Source organism: Podospora bellae-mahoneyi, chromosome 5 (genome assembly GCF_035222275.1).
Source record: "Podospora bellae-mahoneyi strain CBS 112042 chromosome 5, whole genome shotgun sequence".
In the NCBI taxonomy this organism is placed as follows: Eukaryota; Fungi; Ascomycota; class Sordariomycetes; order Sordariales; family Podosporaceae; genus Podospora; species Podospora bellae-mahoneyi.
In genome coordinates this window covers 3,273,151-3,289,947 of record NC_085884.1, presented here as the reverse complement: position 1 = coordinate 3,289,947, position 16,797 = coordinate 3,273,151, and the positions used below count along the sequence as shown (strand labels likewise).

General features: G+C 51.1%; 6 protein-coding genes across 6 annotated transcripts; 4 read left to right on the top strand and 2 right to left on the bottom strand.

The window, feature by feature from the left end:
• The first annotated feature begins 624 nt into the window (after positions 1-624).
• Positions 625-2,817, top strand: QC761_508230 (uncharacterized protein). Its single transcript, XM_062880034.1, has 3 exons — positions 625-972; positions 1,029-2,405; positions 2,465-2,817. Exons 1-3 carry the CDS (start codon positions 913-915, stop codon positions 2,594-2,596), a joined length of 1,569 nt encoding a protein of 522 aa, XP_062731355.1. The 5' UTR covers positions 625-912; the 3' UTR covers positions 2,597-2,817.
• On the bottom strand, positions 2,747-3,557 carry QC761_508240 (uncharacterized protein; the record flags this gene model as incomplete). The annotated part of the gene is made up of 2 exons (XM_062880035.1): positions 2,747-3,133; positions 3,192-3,557. 2 exons carry the CDS (start codon positions 3,555-3,557, stop codon positions 2,933-2,935), a joined length of 567 nt encoding a protein of 188 aa, XP_062731354.1. The 3' UTR covers positions 2,747-2,932.
• QC761_508250 (uncharacterized protein) lies at positions 2,932-4,370 on the top strand (the record flags this gene model as incomplete). The annotated part of the gene is made up of 2 exons (XM_062880036.1): positions 2,932-4,157; positions 4,215-4,370. Exons 1-2 carry the CDS (start codon positions 3,951-3,953, stop codon positions 4,368-4,370), a joined length of 363 nt encoding a protein of 120 aa, XP_062731353.1. The 5' UTR covers positions 2,932-3,950.
• A 158-nt stretch (positions 4,371-4,528) lies between these two features.
• Positions 4,529-5,347, bottom strand: DAM1 (DASH complex subunit dam1; the record flags this gene model as incomplete). The annotated part of the gene is made up of 2 exons (XM_062880037.1): positions 4,807-5,347; positions 4,529-4,754 (listed from the first exon to the last, which is right to left on the bottom strand). Exons 1-2 carry the CDS (start codon positions 5,253-5,255, stop codon positions 4,529-4,531), a joined length of 675 nt encoding a protein of 224 aa, XP_062731352.1. The 5' UTR covers positions 5,256-5,347.
• Positions 5,348-6,137: 790 nt separating this feature from the next.
• CSR1_2 (phosphatidylinositol transfer protein csr1) lies at positions 6,138-8,188 on the top strand (the record flags this gene model as incomplete). Its single annotated transcript, XM_062880038.1, has 2 exons — positions 6,138-7,542; positions 7,622-8,188. 2 exons carry the CDS (start codon positions 6,138-6,140, stop codon positions 8,101-8,103), a joined length of 1,887 nt encoding a protein of 628 aa, XP_062731351.1. The 3' UTR covers positions 8,104-8,188.
• Positions 8,189-10,724: 2,536 nt separating this feature from the next.
• On the top strand, positions 10,725-11,324 carry QC761_0083900 (uncharacterized protein; the record flags this gene model as incomplete). Its single annotated transcript, XM_062872886.1, has 2 exons — positions 10,725-11,060; positions 11,184-11,324. 2 exons carry the CDS (start codon positions 10,725-10,727, stop codon positions 11,322-11,324), a joined length of 477 nt encoding a protein of 158 aa, XP_062731350.1.
• Between the last annotated feature and the right edge of the window lie 5,473 nt (positions 11,325-16,797).

The following is a 16,797-nucleotide window of genomic DNA, read 5'->3' as shown; positions in this document are numbered from 1 at the left end:
AGGCTCAAGGTCGAGCGAGACGATTAGTATATTTTAACACATCACTTCTCTAAAAGTCGTCATGCGCACATGGTGGCCGGTCGTCGTGATTGTGCCCCGCCTTGTGATGTCTTGTTGTCTTGGCTTGGTTCCCGTGGATGGCAGTTCGTGTGGGGTAGAAGTGGCCCCGGAGGCTGAACCGGCATCTAGCATCTGGGGTTTGGGATGGAAGGGATCCACAGCGCCGAGTTTCGGTCCATTTTTTTTAGGTGATGCGCCGGGAGCTGGTGAGACTGTTCGTTTTGTCTAGAAGAGCATATAGATAATAAAAGGGAGCATATGCTCAAAGTGATTAGAGTTCCAAAGACCGAGAGTATAGCTACGTGAGAGAGCATAAATTGAAACAGCCAGGCGGCCTTAAACAATTACCCGCAGCTGCATATATATGCAACCTTGATGAACCACCCACCCCCCCCCGCGTAAAGACTTTGGCCGACGGTTTCCGGGTCAGGGTCAATTCTCAACCCTCTGCCGAACAGCCTTTCCGAGGGGCGGAGACATGCCGGGGAAGCAGGGACCACGGCTACTGGCGTCGGCCATTGACGGGATTCGTAGGTAATGAACCCATTCGTTGGAAGTTCGCGCGCACGAAGGAAATGGGCCCGCGGCTCTCCGATGACTTGAGTTTACGTAGGCGCTTGTAGTAGGCTATGTTTTCTTTTGAGTCGTTAATTTTCCCATTTTCTCCTTTTTTTTTTCTCTCCTCTCTCCATCTTCATATCCTGAGTTTTGGGTTACAAAGTTATAACAGTTACTCCTCCCCCACATCTTGTGACTGTTGTACCTCAACGGCTTGTGGCTTTTATCCCACATTATACCCGCTCTCTCTTAACTCCGAACTCACACTCTCATCGTAAAGTGAAAGCCGTCAAGATGCCTTCCACCGCTCTGCGCATGAAGACCCTCAGGGCCTACGCCAAATATGGCCAGAACGTGAGTAGTGAAGTAGAATAGCTCATCACTCATGTTACTCACACAAAACCCCCCAGTACGGCGCTCTCTTCACCCGCGCCTTCTCCCTCACCCCCCGCCGCTACGAGATCAACAAGATCTACCCCTCAGCCGCCGAAGCAATCAAGGACATGAAACCCAACTCGACCCTCCTCTGCGGCGGCTTCGGCCTCTGCGGCGTCCCCGACACCCTCATCAACGAAGTCCACAACCGCCCCGACCTCACCGGCCTCACCGCCGTCTCCAACAACGCCGGCACCGACACCTCGGGTCTCGGCAAGCTCCTCAAGACGAAGCAGGTCAAAAAGATGATCGCCTCGTACATTGGCGAGAACAAGACGTTTGAAAAGATGTACCTCACCGGCGAGATCGAGCTCGAGCTCACACCACAGGGCACGCTCGCCGAGCGTTGCGCCGCCGGCGGGAAGGGTATCCCCGCCTTTTACACCCCCGCTGCTTTTGGCACGGTGGTTCAGACGGGTGAGTTGCCTCTGAGGAACAAACCCGACGGTACACCGGATGAGTTTTCTTATCCGAAGGATGTGAAGGTTTTTAACGGCAAGAGCTACTTGCTTGAGCATGCGATTGCGGGTGATGTTGCTTTTGTCAAGGCGTACAAGGCGGACAGGCTGGGGAACTGCCAGTTCAGGCTGGCGGCTAACAACTTCAACGGGGCGATGGGGAGGAACGCAAAGATGACGATTGTGGAGGCGGAGAATATTGTTGAGCCGGGGGAGATTGCACCTGAGGCGGTGCATTTGCCTGGGATTTATGTCCAGAGGGTGGTTCAGTCTACTGCGGAGAAGGGGATTGAGAAGTACACGTGGGCCAAGGACCCCAACGAGGAGGCTGACCCCAAGGCTGCTGCTGCGTTGGGTAGCGGTGAGACGAGGGCGAAGAGGGAGATGATTGTTAAGAGAGCTGCCAAGGAGTTCAAGAATGGCATGTATGCCAACCTTGGTATCGGCATGCCTATGCTTGCTCCGGGTTTTGTGGGTGAGGATGTGGAGGTTATGCTCCAGAGCGAGAATGGTATTCTTGGTCTTGGCCCTTACCCACGAAAGGGCGAGGAGGACGCCGATCTTATCAACGCCGGCAAGGAGACTGTCACCCTCCGCCCCGGTGCCTCTGTCTTCGGCTCTGAGGAGTCTTTCGGTATGATCAGAGCTGGCCGTATCAACCTCACCATTCTTGGTGCTATGCAGGTCAGCGCCAGCGGTGACCTCGCCAACTGGATGTTGCCCGGCAAGGTCAAGGGCTTCGGTGGTGCCATGGACTTGGTTTCCAACCCCGAGAAGACCAAGGTCGTCGTCACCATGGAGCACACCGACAAGAAGGGCAACCCCAAGATTGTCAAGCAGTGCGCCTTCCCCTTGACCGGCAAGGCTTGCGTCAGCCGTATCATCACTGAGCTTGTAAGTTTTCATCACACCCCCCCCGCCTTAACTTACTGGATCCTAACAGTGTCCAACAGGGTGTCTTCGACGTCGACTTCGCCCACGGCCTCACCCTCATCGAGATCGCCCCCGGCGTCACCGTCGAGGAGATCAAGGCCAAGACCGAGGCACCCTTCCACGTTGCCGAAGACCTCAAGCCTATGCTCTAAGTCTGAGGATCGGATGAGAGAGAACAGTAGAGAAGAGCAGATTTCCTTAACATGTCTTGGGAAGGTGGTCGTTATGGGTTGGTTGGCTTGGGTAACCGAAAACATTGAATGGGAATATGTGTATATATATAATGCCGTATGTGTACATTGGGCATGGTGTTGGCTTGTCTTTTTTAGGATCAAAAATAGCAGGCCTTTTGTTATCGTTTTCTTTTCTTGCAAAATGTGGTGAAATCAAGGCTTTTGAGCGCCTCATCTCTTATTCCGCGGCAAACCAACAACATCTGTCTATCATATGACACCGCCCCCCCCTGGAGAACTTCATTTGGGAACAGCTCAAGCCTTACCCAACACATTTTCCGCCAAACTAACACTGGTGCCCGTGTTATCCGGCTCAACAGCCACACTCTTCACCTTGCCGCCCTCAACAATAATCGTAAACCTCTTCGACCGCTCATTCCCAAAAATAGCCTTTCCATCCCACAACATATCAAGCGCCTTGGTGAACTCGCCAGACGGATCAGCCAGGAAGCGCACCTATCATTCATTCATGTTAGCTCTTATAGGTCTCTTTTATTTATCTGTTATCACGTACGTTCTCCCTCCCCTCGGGATTCAACACATCCCCCCAAGCCTTCATCACAAAAACATCATTCACGCTCACCACCGCCACCTGGTCATACTCCTCCGCCTTGGGGTGGGCCAAAAACCCAGGCACATGCGTCGCCGAGCAGGCTGGCGAGAACGCGGCGGGGACACCGATGAGGATCATCTTGTTGAGCTTGGAGGCTTCATCGGCGAGGTTGACCTTGTTGCCGGGGGAGGACTCGTGGAGGATGGCGCCGACGTCGGGGAGGGGCTGGCCCGGCTTGATGAACCGGGTCGTGGTGGTAGAGAAAGCTCTAAGGGGGGTGGTAGCGGGGCGGAGGGCCGCGCGGGCGAGGGGGCGGAGGAGGGACATCCTTGTGGTGATATTCAGTTGGAATTGGTGAGGTTTGTTAGGGGAAAGACTGGACCGGACCTTGGGGAGAGACAAGGTGCAATATGTACGGAGATTGGAACAGGCGGGAGAATATCGCTGTAACCGAGCGCGGAGCGGTAGACGTCGGGTCAATTGGAATTGGCGAGAGCAACTGGCGGGCGGGGGAGGGAGCTTTAGACGAATGACATCACCAGCCCCTTGTCAAAATACAGGGGTTGAAGGGAGCTTGGCCCATCCCGTGGGAGCACTTTCGGTTCTCAGGGTTACGGATACATCTCGACCAGATCAGTTCACCTTCAACCCTGGCCTTTTTCTAGGTACAAACACCTGCACGGAGGGTCCTCAAAGACTGCAAAGACACAATTGCAAGCAATGATGGCCTCCCGCGCCATGTGGTACGTCGTCGGGACCAAGAAATCACCCCACGGCACCCTCTACATGCACTGCAATGTCAAGCCAGGAGCCAGCAAGAACCGCGAGGGTGTAGCTTCGGTGGGCGAAGATGCAGTGGAGATATGTGTAGCTGCACAAGCGAGAGAGGGAGAGGCCAATAAAGCAGTTATCAAGGTTCTCAGCGAGGTACTTCTGCGCCAAAAAGATAATCTGTTCGGATTGTTTCTGATACTGGCTTGACAGGTTCTTGACCTTCCCAAATCCAACCTGGAAATCACCCAGGGCCACAAATCGAGAAATAAGACTGTCGCCGTGATTGGGCCGTGGGTCAATTCTGGCGAGGAGGAGTGTCTCAAGCGGGTCAAGGATTATCTCGACAAGGCTGTGGAGGAGTCCTGACAGTCCGGATTTAGCATTATTCCGCAACACTTGTCCAGCGACGTCGAATAAGGCCCGAATGTTGGCACACGCTATTACCGCAGAGGCGCATCCGCCTGACCGTTTCCACGCCATAGACACAAGCATAAGCCCTTCCCGGCCTTTTGATCCGCCAAGCGTCATCTTACGCCACGGCCCCGACCTCGGGCAGTACTACTTGTCCCCCTTGTTCCTCGAGTACTACTACTTACGCCACGCGCCCCCCCTCTTGTCGTTCCTCCCCTCGTTGACGATGTTGTCCCCCTAGCTGAGGGCGGTGGTACTCGGGATGCGCGACCTGTTGCAGAGTATTTCGGGGCTGGCTTCTTGACGCTCGCTGGTTCGGCGAATGATGTATCGGTTGTCCTAGACCCAAGTTAGCTGTCTGACATCTGCCATCTGATGTCTAGATACCCACATAAAAGTAGGGTCCCCATCAAAGCCATCACTTGATTGCTGCAGCTGTTGCTGCTCTTGTAACTGTTGTTCCTGCTCCCGCGCCCTCATCCTCCTGAAACTCTCCGCCATTGGCCCCTCTGGAAAGTCTACGCAGAAAGCATTCATGTTGAGCCCGTAGAGGAAACTGGCAAAACTCTCGCTAAAGCGCGCCAACGACTCGTGCATCAGCTGGAAGTGCATCATGTTCGCCTCGAGGTCGGCCATGGCATCGGAAAGCTCCGCAAAGGCGGGCTCGAATGCGTTGAGCGGGAAGGACGCATTATCGCCCTGGACACTAGATCGGGCTGATTCGCGAAACGAGGAGCGAGAGGAGGGTCGGAGAGGGGTTGTTGGTCTGCTTCGTGATGTTGAACGGGGGCGGCGTTCTCTGTTGCCGTGTCTGTCTCTTTCCCTCTCGTCGGACGGCATGGTGACGGGTGGTGTTTACTTTGTTTTGTTTGAATTTGGACTTTGATGCCCGAATGCAAGCGGGGCTAGCTAGCAATGGGACGCGATGACGCATTGGCGCTGGCCTTGTCAATTTGGTGCCCCGCCATCACTCAAAAATGCGACACGTGCCACCTACGGCTAGAAGCGCTAAAACAGGCTGAGGTAGCCACTGAACGGGATGGCGGGGTTCAAGAGATGGAGATGTTCATGCAGGACAGGTTGGATATCTCGGAGGCACCGGCAAGACAGAGATGAGCTTTAGAAGACGGGAATTTCCCCTTTGATCCAAGCGGCGCGGCGGGCACCCAAAACTCTCCGGAAACCCGGTTCTTGAATCTAGGAGTATTGCCCTGTTCCTGCTGGTTGGGATTCCTGCAGTGCCCAGTTCCAATTTTCCAGGGGAGGCCCGAGGACCGGGTTTCCGTTGCTCGATATCGATGTCGTCGTACCCCGCTGCCAATTGATGGCCCGTTTTCTTGCAAATTCCATACCGGCTTCCGCTCCGCTTCGTCCATCTTTGCCGTCTCTTCAACCCTTCCGTGTCCTGTGTCCGTCTCTCTTCCTTCCGGTCACCTCACTCCGAAATCACCTAGGATACCTCTGGAGTTTAGATGCCGGTGTAGGTAGTGTCACCTTTCAACGTAGGTACGTAACCACCCGCTGCGCCTCCACTTGTATCTACGATCTATCCTGCATTAATATCATTTTTTTATTTGCGCCCCGAGAACTGACACGGCACGTCCGGGATAGCCAGGTCTCCTTCGCAAATCATTGTTCGGCCGTTTTCCGAGTTTGCTTGGCCTTGTTGGGTCTCTCCTGTTCAGCCGTGATCAGAGTGTGATCAAACCACCTGCTCGCCTTATGCAGACCTCGCTGCTTTTTAGTGTCTCGCGGTCTGCTTCCTCCCGTATATTGTTATTCACGTCAAAAAAGGGTTTCGGTGTTTCTTCCGCGCATCGTTGCATACGATTTAACCAGGTCAACTCTTCAACGTCATCATCGCTCACCTCACTCAAAGGTGACCTCACAAGCTCACCCAAGACTGAGAACTCACCTCTAGTCCAGCGGCAGTTTCAGCAAAGGCAACCTCTCCAGAGCTCAGCTTCAGCGCTTTTACTCGCTGCCCTTACCGTCGGTTTAGTATACTCAGCTTACTACTCCTACCACAAAACCTCACCCAAACCCACCTCTCACTCTGAACCTCTTCAAGACATCACCCCCGAAGACCTCACAGCCATGACCTCCGAACTCGCCGCCGGCCGCCCAGGCAACCTCACTTCGGAGCAGGAAGAGAAGCTCCGCCAGCTCTGGAAACTCATCTTCCAAGTGTGCCGCGTAGGCGAAGAAAACCAAGCTCCTGCTGCCAACGTCCCTCAGACAACAACCACTATTTCCGCTCCCCCAGCAGAGGAAGAAAAGAAAAAGTCCCGTATGACCTCCCTTTGGTCCCGCTCCAGCAAGGCCAACAAATCGGAATCTGACGCCGCGTCCACGACTTCTTCTACCGCCCCAACCACCGCCGCCGACGGCGCCCCTGTCAACATCCAGCTCTCCCTCGGATCAAAGGATGGGGAGGCAGACAAGTACGGGCAAACAAAGCACTTTTACGAAACGCTCCAATCCTACCCCCCCTCCGCAATTAGGGATACCATCTGGAGCATGGTCAAGCACGACCACCCTGATGCTTTGGTTTTGCGATTTCTCCGCGCTCGTAAGTGGGATGTGGAAAAGGCGTTGATTATGCTTGTGTCGACGATGGCGTGGAGGGCGAAGGAGATGGATGTGGATGGAGATATCATGAAGAATGGGGAGCTGGAGGCGGTGGAGAAGAATGATGGGATCAGCAAGGACTTTTTGACGCAGATAAGGAAGGGGATCAGTTATGTTCACGGATGTGACAAGCAGGGGAGGCCGTTGTGTTTTGTGAATGTGAGGTTGCACAAGGCGGGGGAGCAAAGCGAGGAGAGTCTGGAGAGGTATACGGTGTATTTGATTGAGACTTGTCGGATGTTGTTGAGGGGGGGGGTTGATACGGCGGTGAGTTGTTTTCGCAAGTTGGAAACAAGGGGGATGGGATTTAAAGGTGGTGGTGGTAGGTTGCATGCTGACGATGAAGGGGACCAGACGATTGTTTTTGACATGACGGGATTCTCGATGGCGAATATGGACTATACGCCTGTCAAGTTTATGATTAAGTGCTTTGAGGCTAATTATCCGGAGTGTTTGGGGACTGTGTTGGTTCACAAGGCTCCGTGGATTTTTCAGGGTATGTCTTTTTTTTTTTTTTTTTCTTTTTTTTTTTTACGATCCTTCCTCTTTTGTCGGTTGATACTTACGAAAAATAGGAATCTGGAAAGTCATCCGCGGCTGGCTCGACCCCGTCGTCGCCAACAAGGTGCACTTTACCAACAACGCCACCGAGATGCAAGAGTACATTCCCCTCAAGCACATCCCCAAGGACCTCGACGGGCAGGAGGACTGGTCCTACAAGTATGTCGAGCCGGTGCCGGGTGAGAACGACAAGATGAAGGATACGGCTACGAGAGATGAGCTGTTGAGGCAGAGGGCGGAGCTGTATAAGCAGTATGAGGAGGCTACGATGGAGTGGATCAAGACTGCGAACGCGGGGGTGAAGAAGAGGAGGGAGGAGATTGCGGACAAGATGAGGGAGGATTACTGGAGGGTTGATCCGTACATTCGGGCGAGGAGTTATTATGACCGGACGGGGGTGCTGTTGCCGGGAGGTGAGGTGGATTGGTATCCGGGAGAGAAGAAGAACGGGGAAGTTAAGAAGGATGTGGTCACTTCGCCGGATGATTTGGATTAGGGTGCTAGACGGCGGCTGTTGGCGAGGACGATGAGGAGGGGGAGGGACGGGCGGAAGAGTTGTGCATAAAGGGGAGTTGTGAGATTGCGTGTACATGGTGTATATCTCTCCTATTTGGGGACGGGATGATAAGAGTCTACATTCATCCTTGGAAACAACAAAAGTAATGAATCCTTAAGCTAGGTATAAGAAGCCATGAGCTTTGACACACACATGTAGGCCATCTGCAGGGTAGGCATTCAAAAAAAGAAAAAAAAAAAAAAAAGACCCAACATGTCAAGGCACAACCAACTTTTATAATGTGCATCTTGCCCTCACACTTTCTATTTTTGGGCTACCGCACCCAAGCTTTGGAGCTCTCCAACAAAGGCTGGATAATCTTCTCACAATAATACATCCGAAACTCATCCTCATCCCAGCGCCGTAGCCTCCCCACACAGATGTCCAAGCACCACTCGATGGCCTCGAGGTAATGCACTGGAAGCCTAGCCGTAGTTGATTGCAACTATTTGCTGACGACAATACGCCTGTGATCCAGCGTTCCTATCTCTGTCCTTCGGCTCGCAGCCCACACTTCAAACAGTTGGCTGCGCCAGATTTCCAACATGGGGATCGAAAGCTCCAGGAGGGCAGCGTGTGGGTTTGTCTCGGACCCTGGGGGGTCGCTGTGGAGGTACTCCTCGATGAAAGCCACGATGGATGGTCGAGTTGTGCTGTCAGTCAGGCTGACGAGCGGGATTGTCTTGCTGCTCCACGGGGAGCTAAGCCATCGGGTCTGATGGAACTGAGGATGGAGGAGGCGATGTCCAAGGCAAGGACGATTTGCTGTTTAGGGACAAGTCTTGTCCCTCGGCTGGGAGAGTTTTCGGCGAGAAATGTCTCGAGCGTGACAGGCGCCGAGAGCTTGTCGGTGAGGGTGACTTTGGTGGTGGGAGAGTCGGTTGGTATGGCTAGCATGTTCATGGTGAGGTCAAGCCTGAGCAGATGGCCGCCCTTTTAAGCCTCTCTCGGCGCGTGACAAAGATTTGTAACCTCGGATCGTACATTCGCCCGACCGGGCAATGTTGAGGGGACGGGCGGGCTGAGTGTGATCATTGGGTAGGTATTTGCAGGAGGGACCTCGTGGACGGTAGCTGGTATTAGGCTGATAGTTTCACAGTCAGGTTCGTGCTCACTGAACCTGGCCTATTGTTTGACTCTGGGTGAAGCGGTTGTCTTACCTGTTGGAGTTGACGGCTGTTGGGGCTGTGATCCTCAAATGCACTGACTGATGCCTGTTGCAATATGGCTTCGTCAATTGGTAGCACCAGGCTGAAACGAAACTCCTTCTCCCTGGGCTTGCTTGATCGGTGGTCCATGGCCTCAATGGATACCCCAAGTCGGTTTTCGAGCCTTGCCATTGCGCTGTGTCTTTTGACACATTTGCAGGTACAGCCTTTGCACAAAGCAGAGAACAGACACACAGCAGTGCTTCGCACTTGGGTCAGCTTCCGTGCCATTCTCATCGCTTGACGGGAGGGCTTTAAAGTGGAGAGATCCTGGTGCATTTTCAGGTCAGTAATGATGGATGGCAAGGGAATAAATAGTGGACCAAAACCTTAAAAGACCGAACGTACACCGGGTAAACGGCCAATGTTGCTGATGTTTGCAACTATCTTCTTGAGGCAGACTTCATAACGAGCGAAAATCTCCAAGCATCGGACCATACAGACTACCTAGCGCGGCTCTTATTTTATTCGATGCCTGAGCACTTGATAAGATGGTGATGCGTTACATCTCATCCAGATCGATACTACCATAAAGCCCTTCTAGGCCGGTAATTCGCATAAGCTTATCTAAGTCGGCAATTCGCATAAGCTCCAAGGTGTCCAGATAGAAGTCGAGGTGAAGATCTTTGAGGCGATTGATTAGGACATTAAGTTAGCCTTTCCATTGGATCAAAGCACTTACTATACTCTTTCCACTCCGGTAGTATCGAGGGCAGATATAATAAGAGGAATGGACCTAAGTACTACTCCTGCTATCTCGAAGCTAGGCGTACCTTAAGCGGGTAGATAGCGTAGTCTTTAGGTATATTAAGTTAGGGTATTCGTTACTCCTGCGGAGAGGCGTACTTTATTCTTTATTAGTATAAAGCTAAAGGTATTAAAAACTAGTAGTTTAGTATAGTATAATGTCACAATCGTTGATGAAGAACTAACGCACGGAGCTCCGGACGGTCCTAGCAAATCATTACGGACCAATCGGGAGTGGAGCGAAAGGCTCACGGTGATCCCGGTGAGCGGAGCGACAGGATCACGATGAGCATAGTGAGCCATAGGAAGGAAAGATGATCCAGATTACCTTTAGGGAACGTGATCCAGGTGATCCACGGGTCTATATATACGAATAACTAGGTAGCTCGTAGATAGTTCCGCAGTATGCAATCACAGCTTGTATTCACGGTATCTTGTGTTTACATTGAGACATCTTGTTGTGCACTGTTTAGCTGCACCGAACCAATTGTCAGAAGTTGCCTTCAACCGAGTATCCCTTTCAGAGATTCTGTACAGGTGTTCGTCACACGTTGCATACTCACTTCAACTCTGTCACGGATAAGTTGAAGGCGTCTTTTCACCACTATGGCCGGACCTGAGAACGTTCAGATGGGAGGCGTCCCGCCTAGCCCAGGCAGCGAAGGACCTTCCACCAGCACCAGACCTGCGCTCACCACTGCAAAACAGGTCATCAAGCGCCTCAAAGAACTCGAGGACGAGGCTCAGCAAACCCGGGAACAGATTGTCGCTATTTCGACTGCACCTAGATCGACTGTTAAGTTCCCGGCACCAGAGCGCTATGGAGGAGGAAAGGCAGAGCTTAGAGGGTTCTTACTCCAGCTCAAACCCTATTTTCGTCAATACCCAGACCGGTTTACCAACGAAGAGTCAAAGGTGATTTTCGCGGCTACCAGACTTAAGGATAGGGCTCTTGCGTGGTTCGAGCCTATCCTCGACAACTACTACGAGGAGGAGCCGGAAGACCAAGAGAAAATTACCGTGGAATGCTTGGAGAGCTATCGCGTCTTCGAGACTAAGCTCAAGGAGATGTTTGGGGAGTACGATGAGGCAAGGCGCGCGCAGGAAAGGCTCGCAAGCCTGCGCCAGACGCGCTCAGTGGCTGACTACGCAGCCTTATTCAAAATCGATAGCCTGCGTAGCACCATCAACGATTGTGACATATAAGGAATTAGGCTAAGAGCGGGATTAGGCTATATACCGAACTTACTCCTTAACAGAACTGTAGGTATATTATTAAGTTATAGGATATTGGTTTACTGGCGGTAATTAGATTAGATGATACAATAGGACTTTAGTAGAAGTAAACATTTATAATTACTCGAAAACTATTTAATACTCTAGCGGGGTCTAAGCCTTATTTTAGGCCTACTAACTCTTACATACATTTATTACCTATATTTACTTTAAGAGTATATTAACTAATCTACTACGGTGGGTATCTTTAACGATATTAAGGGCCTTTATAAAATAGGATATTTAGGTTAGCCGATATATAGAGAACTAGGTCTCGAAATGAGAGTTATGATTTATTAAGCTACGGTCCTCCGATTTTTACAAAGTCTGCCGGCCCTATTATCTATACTAAGCGTAATTTATAGTAGCTTTGGTTCGATACGCTTATTAAGCCGACTTCCCTTTATCCTCCGGCAGTGCTTCACAAGAAGTGGCTAGTAAAACTAGCGTATATAAATGTATATAATAATAGCTATAAGTGGAAAATATATACGACAAAACAATCTAAAAAATTACCCTTCCTAGCTCGAGATATTTTATTAAGAAGCTTCGTCGGTTTAAGACCACGGACCTAAGAAGTATTCTCGAACTTTAATTACTCTATATTATTAAACTTAACTAGACAGGTATAACTATCTAAGCAGCTTTTATATACCGGGTCCCTTTCGTTTATTCGTAAAACGTTTCCACACTCAGCAATAACTTAGCGAGCTTCTACCTTCTTCTTCTACGAGCTCGAAGATTTTTGTAAATAAAATGCAATTCCTCCTCCGTCAAAAATCTAGGAATATATGCTAGATAAACATCACTCCTGTTGGTCTACATCTTTGTTTGAATGTGGTCATGATCTAGAGAAATCTATCTCACAATGCTGTTACTCACCTCAACAAAAATGTCAATATCGTTAAAATCTGCGAATAACTGCTCCAAATAACGATGCAAGTCCTCCGATGATAGCCTATAATTTTCGATTTCCTGCCGCACCGTATATTGGGGTATGATTAGCTGTTCGTTGTTGACCTCCAATGTAGGACCCGAGAATGTGCTGAGCCATGCTTCAATATACAGCCCGGAACTGTCATCTTTTGACAATATTGATTTCTGAATGACATGAAGAGGTTGGGGATTATCCCAGTCAACCGTGGTTGATATCGTTGAATTCGTCGAACTTTGATCAAAGTCTTGCGCCAAAGAGTCTTTCCTGCCGCGGCCTCGAACAACCCGGCCACTTCGGAGGGAGCCGCCTGTTGACCCGTCAGATCCTTCGTCCAGGCCGCTAGATGGAAAACTGAAAAGTGGGAGGCGCTCAAGGCGGTGCTTGAGATGCTTTTGCATTTCAGGAACGGTAGCAAACGCTGTTGGGCACAGCGGGCAGTCTCGTCCCGGCCTGAGAGAAAGCCCAACTTGTTCGGCCACAAATTCTGGTAGGAAAAGTTCCGGTCTAGCGGCTGGTTGTTCCTGCTCAAGATGGGCCAAATAATCCGATTCCACCCCGAATTCGGCCTCGTGTGGGTAACAATGCCAGACGTAAGTGTGTTGATTCTCGTGGTCGAGTCATTCTTGGTGAGACCCGTAAAGACGATTAGGGTCCGAGCATTCTTTACATGTGCACATATATGGCATCAGATCATGGATAACATGTGACCTGATAGTGTCAGTATGGGCGTACGCAATAATGTGAGGTATCCAATGCCACTATCATCCCTCCGGCGGGTGAAGATAAATGGAAAGAAGACTTACCGCCACGCCTTTGTAGTCAAGTAGTGATCTGGACAGATGACGCGACAAAATGGACAGGTGAAGATCTTTGTGCGTTTTTCTACCTCTATTTGCTTTGGCGGGCGCGGCCACTCGAGCTTGTGACCTTGAGGAGTGACTACGGTTGAGACGGTGACGGTGTGTTGGTTAGACGTGACAGACTGGTCGTCTGGCGGAAGAAGCGTTTCGTCAAACTTCGTAGCACTCGTAGCCAAAGATTGGTTCGTAACAGACAAAACCACTTTGGTTGGAAGAGGTGGCTGGAAGCCTTGTTCCTGCCTCAATGGCTGCTTCCCCTTGCCATCCACGGTTTGTTGTTGGGTGGTGGGAATTGGACCGGCCAGTCTCGCGGCATGCTCCCTCCAGTACATAAACTGCTGCTTTCGTCGAGCATTTCCGAATCCAATTCGCCTCACTAGAAAGTTTGACGTCAATGTTTACTTTTCGATCATCTCGTCTGCTAACCACTCCAAAGACATTTTGTCGACGATCCCTGTGTTTTGCAAGCTCTGAGGGCCGCTGGAGACCGGGGAACTGGGTTGGCAAGCTTCGGTTAAACTTTATCGTTGTATGTAAGATACTGTCATCGCCTCGGCTTTCTCCCTCTCATGGATGTACTCCTCGCGCAAGTCTTGCGGGACATGCTTGTACAGTTGCTGTGCCGGCCTCTGTGGTCGATTGCGTGGGTTGCGGATCTTCAGGGCCAAGCTGTACAAGGAATCGATTGCGTCTGCAATGCTGCGTTCCCGGAACTCGACTTCATGAAATAGCCCTGAACTTCCTGTATCCTCGCGACTGGTACTTGAGTTGTGAGACTGAGTTGAAAGTTCTGAGCCACAATCTGTGATAGTCTCCCCAACCCCATCTTCCAAGGCGGGACGTTTGCCGCTCAAAACAGACAACAGCTTGGAAACATGCACTGTTAAATCCATAAGGATCTCAGTCAGGCGACGTTTTACTGCCACCGCATCCCGGAGTCGGTAGTCGAGCCACGCGTGGCCCTCTCTGTATGAGCCCAGTCCATGTTCCCAGAGCATAAATCTTTGGCTTTCCACATCTATCTGTCGCTTTTCCGCGGTCCTTTCGGGATCCTTCAAGGAAACAGTGGCCTCAAAGCCAGCGGATATCTGCAAATCAAGGGAGAAGAGTTCTCTCGGTGCAGGGGGAGTAACACCTTCACGCAAACGCCGATCACGCTCTCCATAAACCTGGTAGGAGTTTCGCGTTCGATGCTGATTATTTGACCCCTGAAGCTGCTTTTCTTACTTGGCGCGGCTCAAGCCCCCAATCAGGATATCCTAAACATTGCCATCAGCTCGATTCCTATCCACAATGTCTATAGAACTGAGCAGTCTGCATTAGCACACGCAAGGAGCGAGGAAGGGCAGGCATCAAAGATTGCTCAGTCCAGAGGGGTACTCAAATGCTTACCTGTACCCAAGAGCCTCATCAAGATGCTTCAAGCGTTCAGTCCCACTCTCATCGTGGCCAAATTAAATGAACTGCACCATGATATCGGGCCTGTTCCCCTCCTGCATTTGCGCCCGCTCCATCAGTTGGTGAATTGGTGTAATCATGGCATCATCATTGCCATTCCAAACACCGTCAGTCAAAACATAAATGCTGGCAGGCCGTTGCCTCTCTTTTGGAGGTCTAACCAGAAGCGAACGAAAGCTCGCGGCAACTCCCGATTCAGAGTGCGTGGTTTTGTCAAGAATGAGACCGAAATTCTCCTCAAGGTTGGTGTTCTGGGTTGCACTACTCTGCGTGTGACGCTCCAGGGACTTGAGAATCGTACTAGATACACCGCTGCGGGCGTGAATAGGTTTGTTTGGCCTGGACGTCATGTATAGTTCGACTCCGTCTGGATCGGCACCTTTGACGAGATAAGAGAGTGCCTCGACTGTCCTCAAAACATCCTCTCTATAGTTGAATATCGTTGAAGAGTCATCGGCAACAAAGATCTGTGATCGTTAAACCTTAGTCGGCCTAGAGATGGAGCTTCGACTGCGGATACGTACCAGTTCCCTGCCAGTCAGGTACTCTAAGGCCTCCTCCCGGCCTGGCAATCTGAAGCCAGGCGCCAGTGCCTTGGCCTTCTTCAGCTGATTATAAGCAAGTATGTCTTCCACTCTCGTTTCAGGGAAAGAACTTGACCCCCCAGCACGAGAGGACTCGCTGGATTTCTTGTCTTATCCTTTCCCCGCAAGCCTATTAGACGGCCTTTCGTCAACTGACGCTGTTTCCCCGCTCTGAGGTGCTTCATTGACATCTTTGAGGAGCAGCCTGTCCCTGAGGTATCTAACTGACTTCCGGGCATTCGAAGGTGCTTTGCCGCTGAGGCTATGAGGCGATGCTTGGCCAGCTGAGGCCGGTTCATCGCTTCGAGGGATATCGCTGGACTTTTTTAGTCGTGGCCTCGCCCAGTGACTGTTCATTGATCCTGTGTTGTTAAATTCTGGGATTGAACTCCGAAAAGAACCCATGGAGTTTTTGCCGCGAGCTTCTTGCCTCCGGCTCTTGGCTGAACTTCTTCGTCTTGAACCCTCATGTGTCTTTGGCATTGGCTCAGGAGAGATTGACTCTGAGTCTTGCGCGTCTTGTGTTTCACCGGATTTGTATTGATCTGTATATGCTCGCTGCCAGCCTCGAAGAACTCGCGACTGCGTCCGTGGAAAAGGAAACCGGATGCAAGATAGACGAACGCAGTTTTATATTGGTCGTCTGGGGCTCTGTTGTACTCTGTACTGACATCGCTCCCGCTACGTAGTTGAACGGGGGTTCTCTGGGGCTGGATGTAGAGTGGTGTGCTTCTGTCTCTAGTAATTGCATTTCAAGGTCCATATCCCCAAACGAGGGTTGGGTCAACCTCTTGTGAAGGTCAGAGAACTCTCCAGAGAGGTCGGATGCATCCTTTCTTTCCAGAGGATCTACGTTAGCATCGAGACCTGGATTCGTCGAAACAAGAACGCCGCAGCATGGGCTCTGTTGTTGAAGTTATTCCTTCGAAATAGTAATCTCATGGTTTTGTCTGCAGCAGTAACCCTACCTGTGCCGTCGTAGAATGATGCTTTTGGACTCCCGTCAACCACACGCTGGGAGCAAAACTCATCCCGACCTCGCTCACCATCAATCGCCCAAACCATCATCTCCAAGAAGATACACCCCAACGACCAAACGTCAGCCTTTGGCAATAAATCAAGACCGGGCGACTGCAATATATCCTTTGCCACAGACAACTCCGGCGCTCTGTACATGGTTGAACCCTCGTTGTATAGATGGACAGCCTTGCTAGGTCCAAAGCTGCTAAGACCAAAGTCACCGATCTTGAAGACGTATTTGCCCGATCCATGCTCGTCGTCAGTCCCAGACTGGGCTCTGAAAACGAAGATATTGGATGGCCTGAGATCCTGATGAACCCCCCTCAAAACATCACTGGTCGTGTTTCCATCGAGGTGATGAAGAAGCACCAATCCATCAATAAGGTTGATCATACTCGCCCACAGGTCCTGCAAGGGAAGTTCCTCGTGCGCAACGTCAAACTTGGAAAAGAAATTGGACAAGCTTCCTTGCTCAGCATATTCTAGGAGTATATAGCCCCAGCCATCTTGACTGAAAGAGCCATAGCACTCGAGAAAGTATTCCG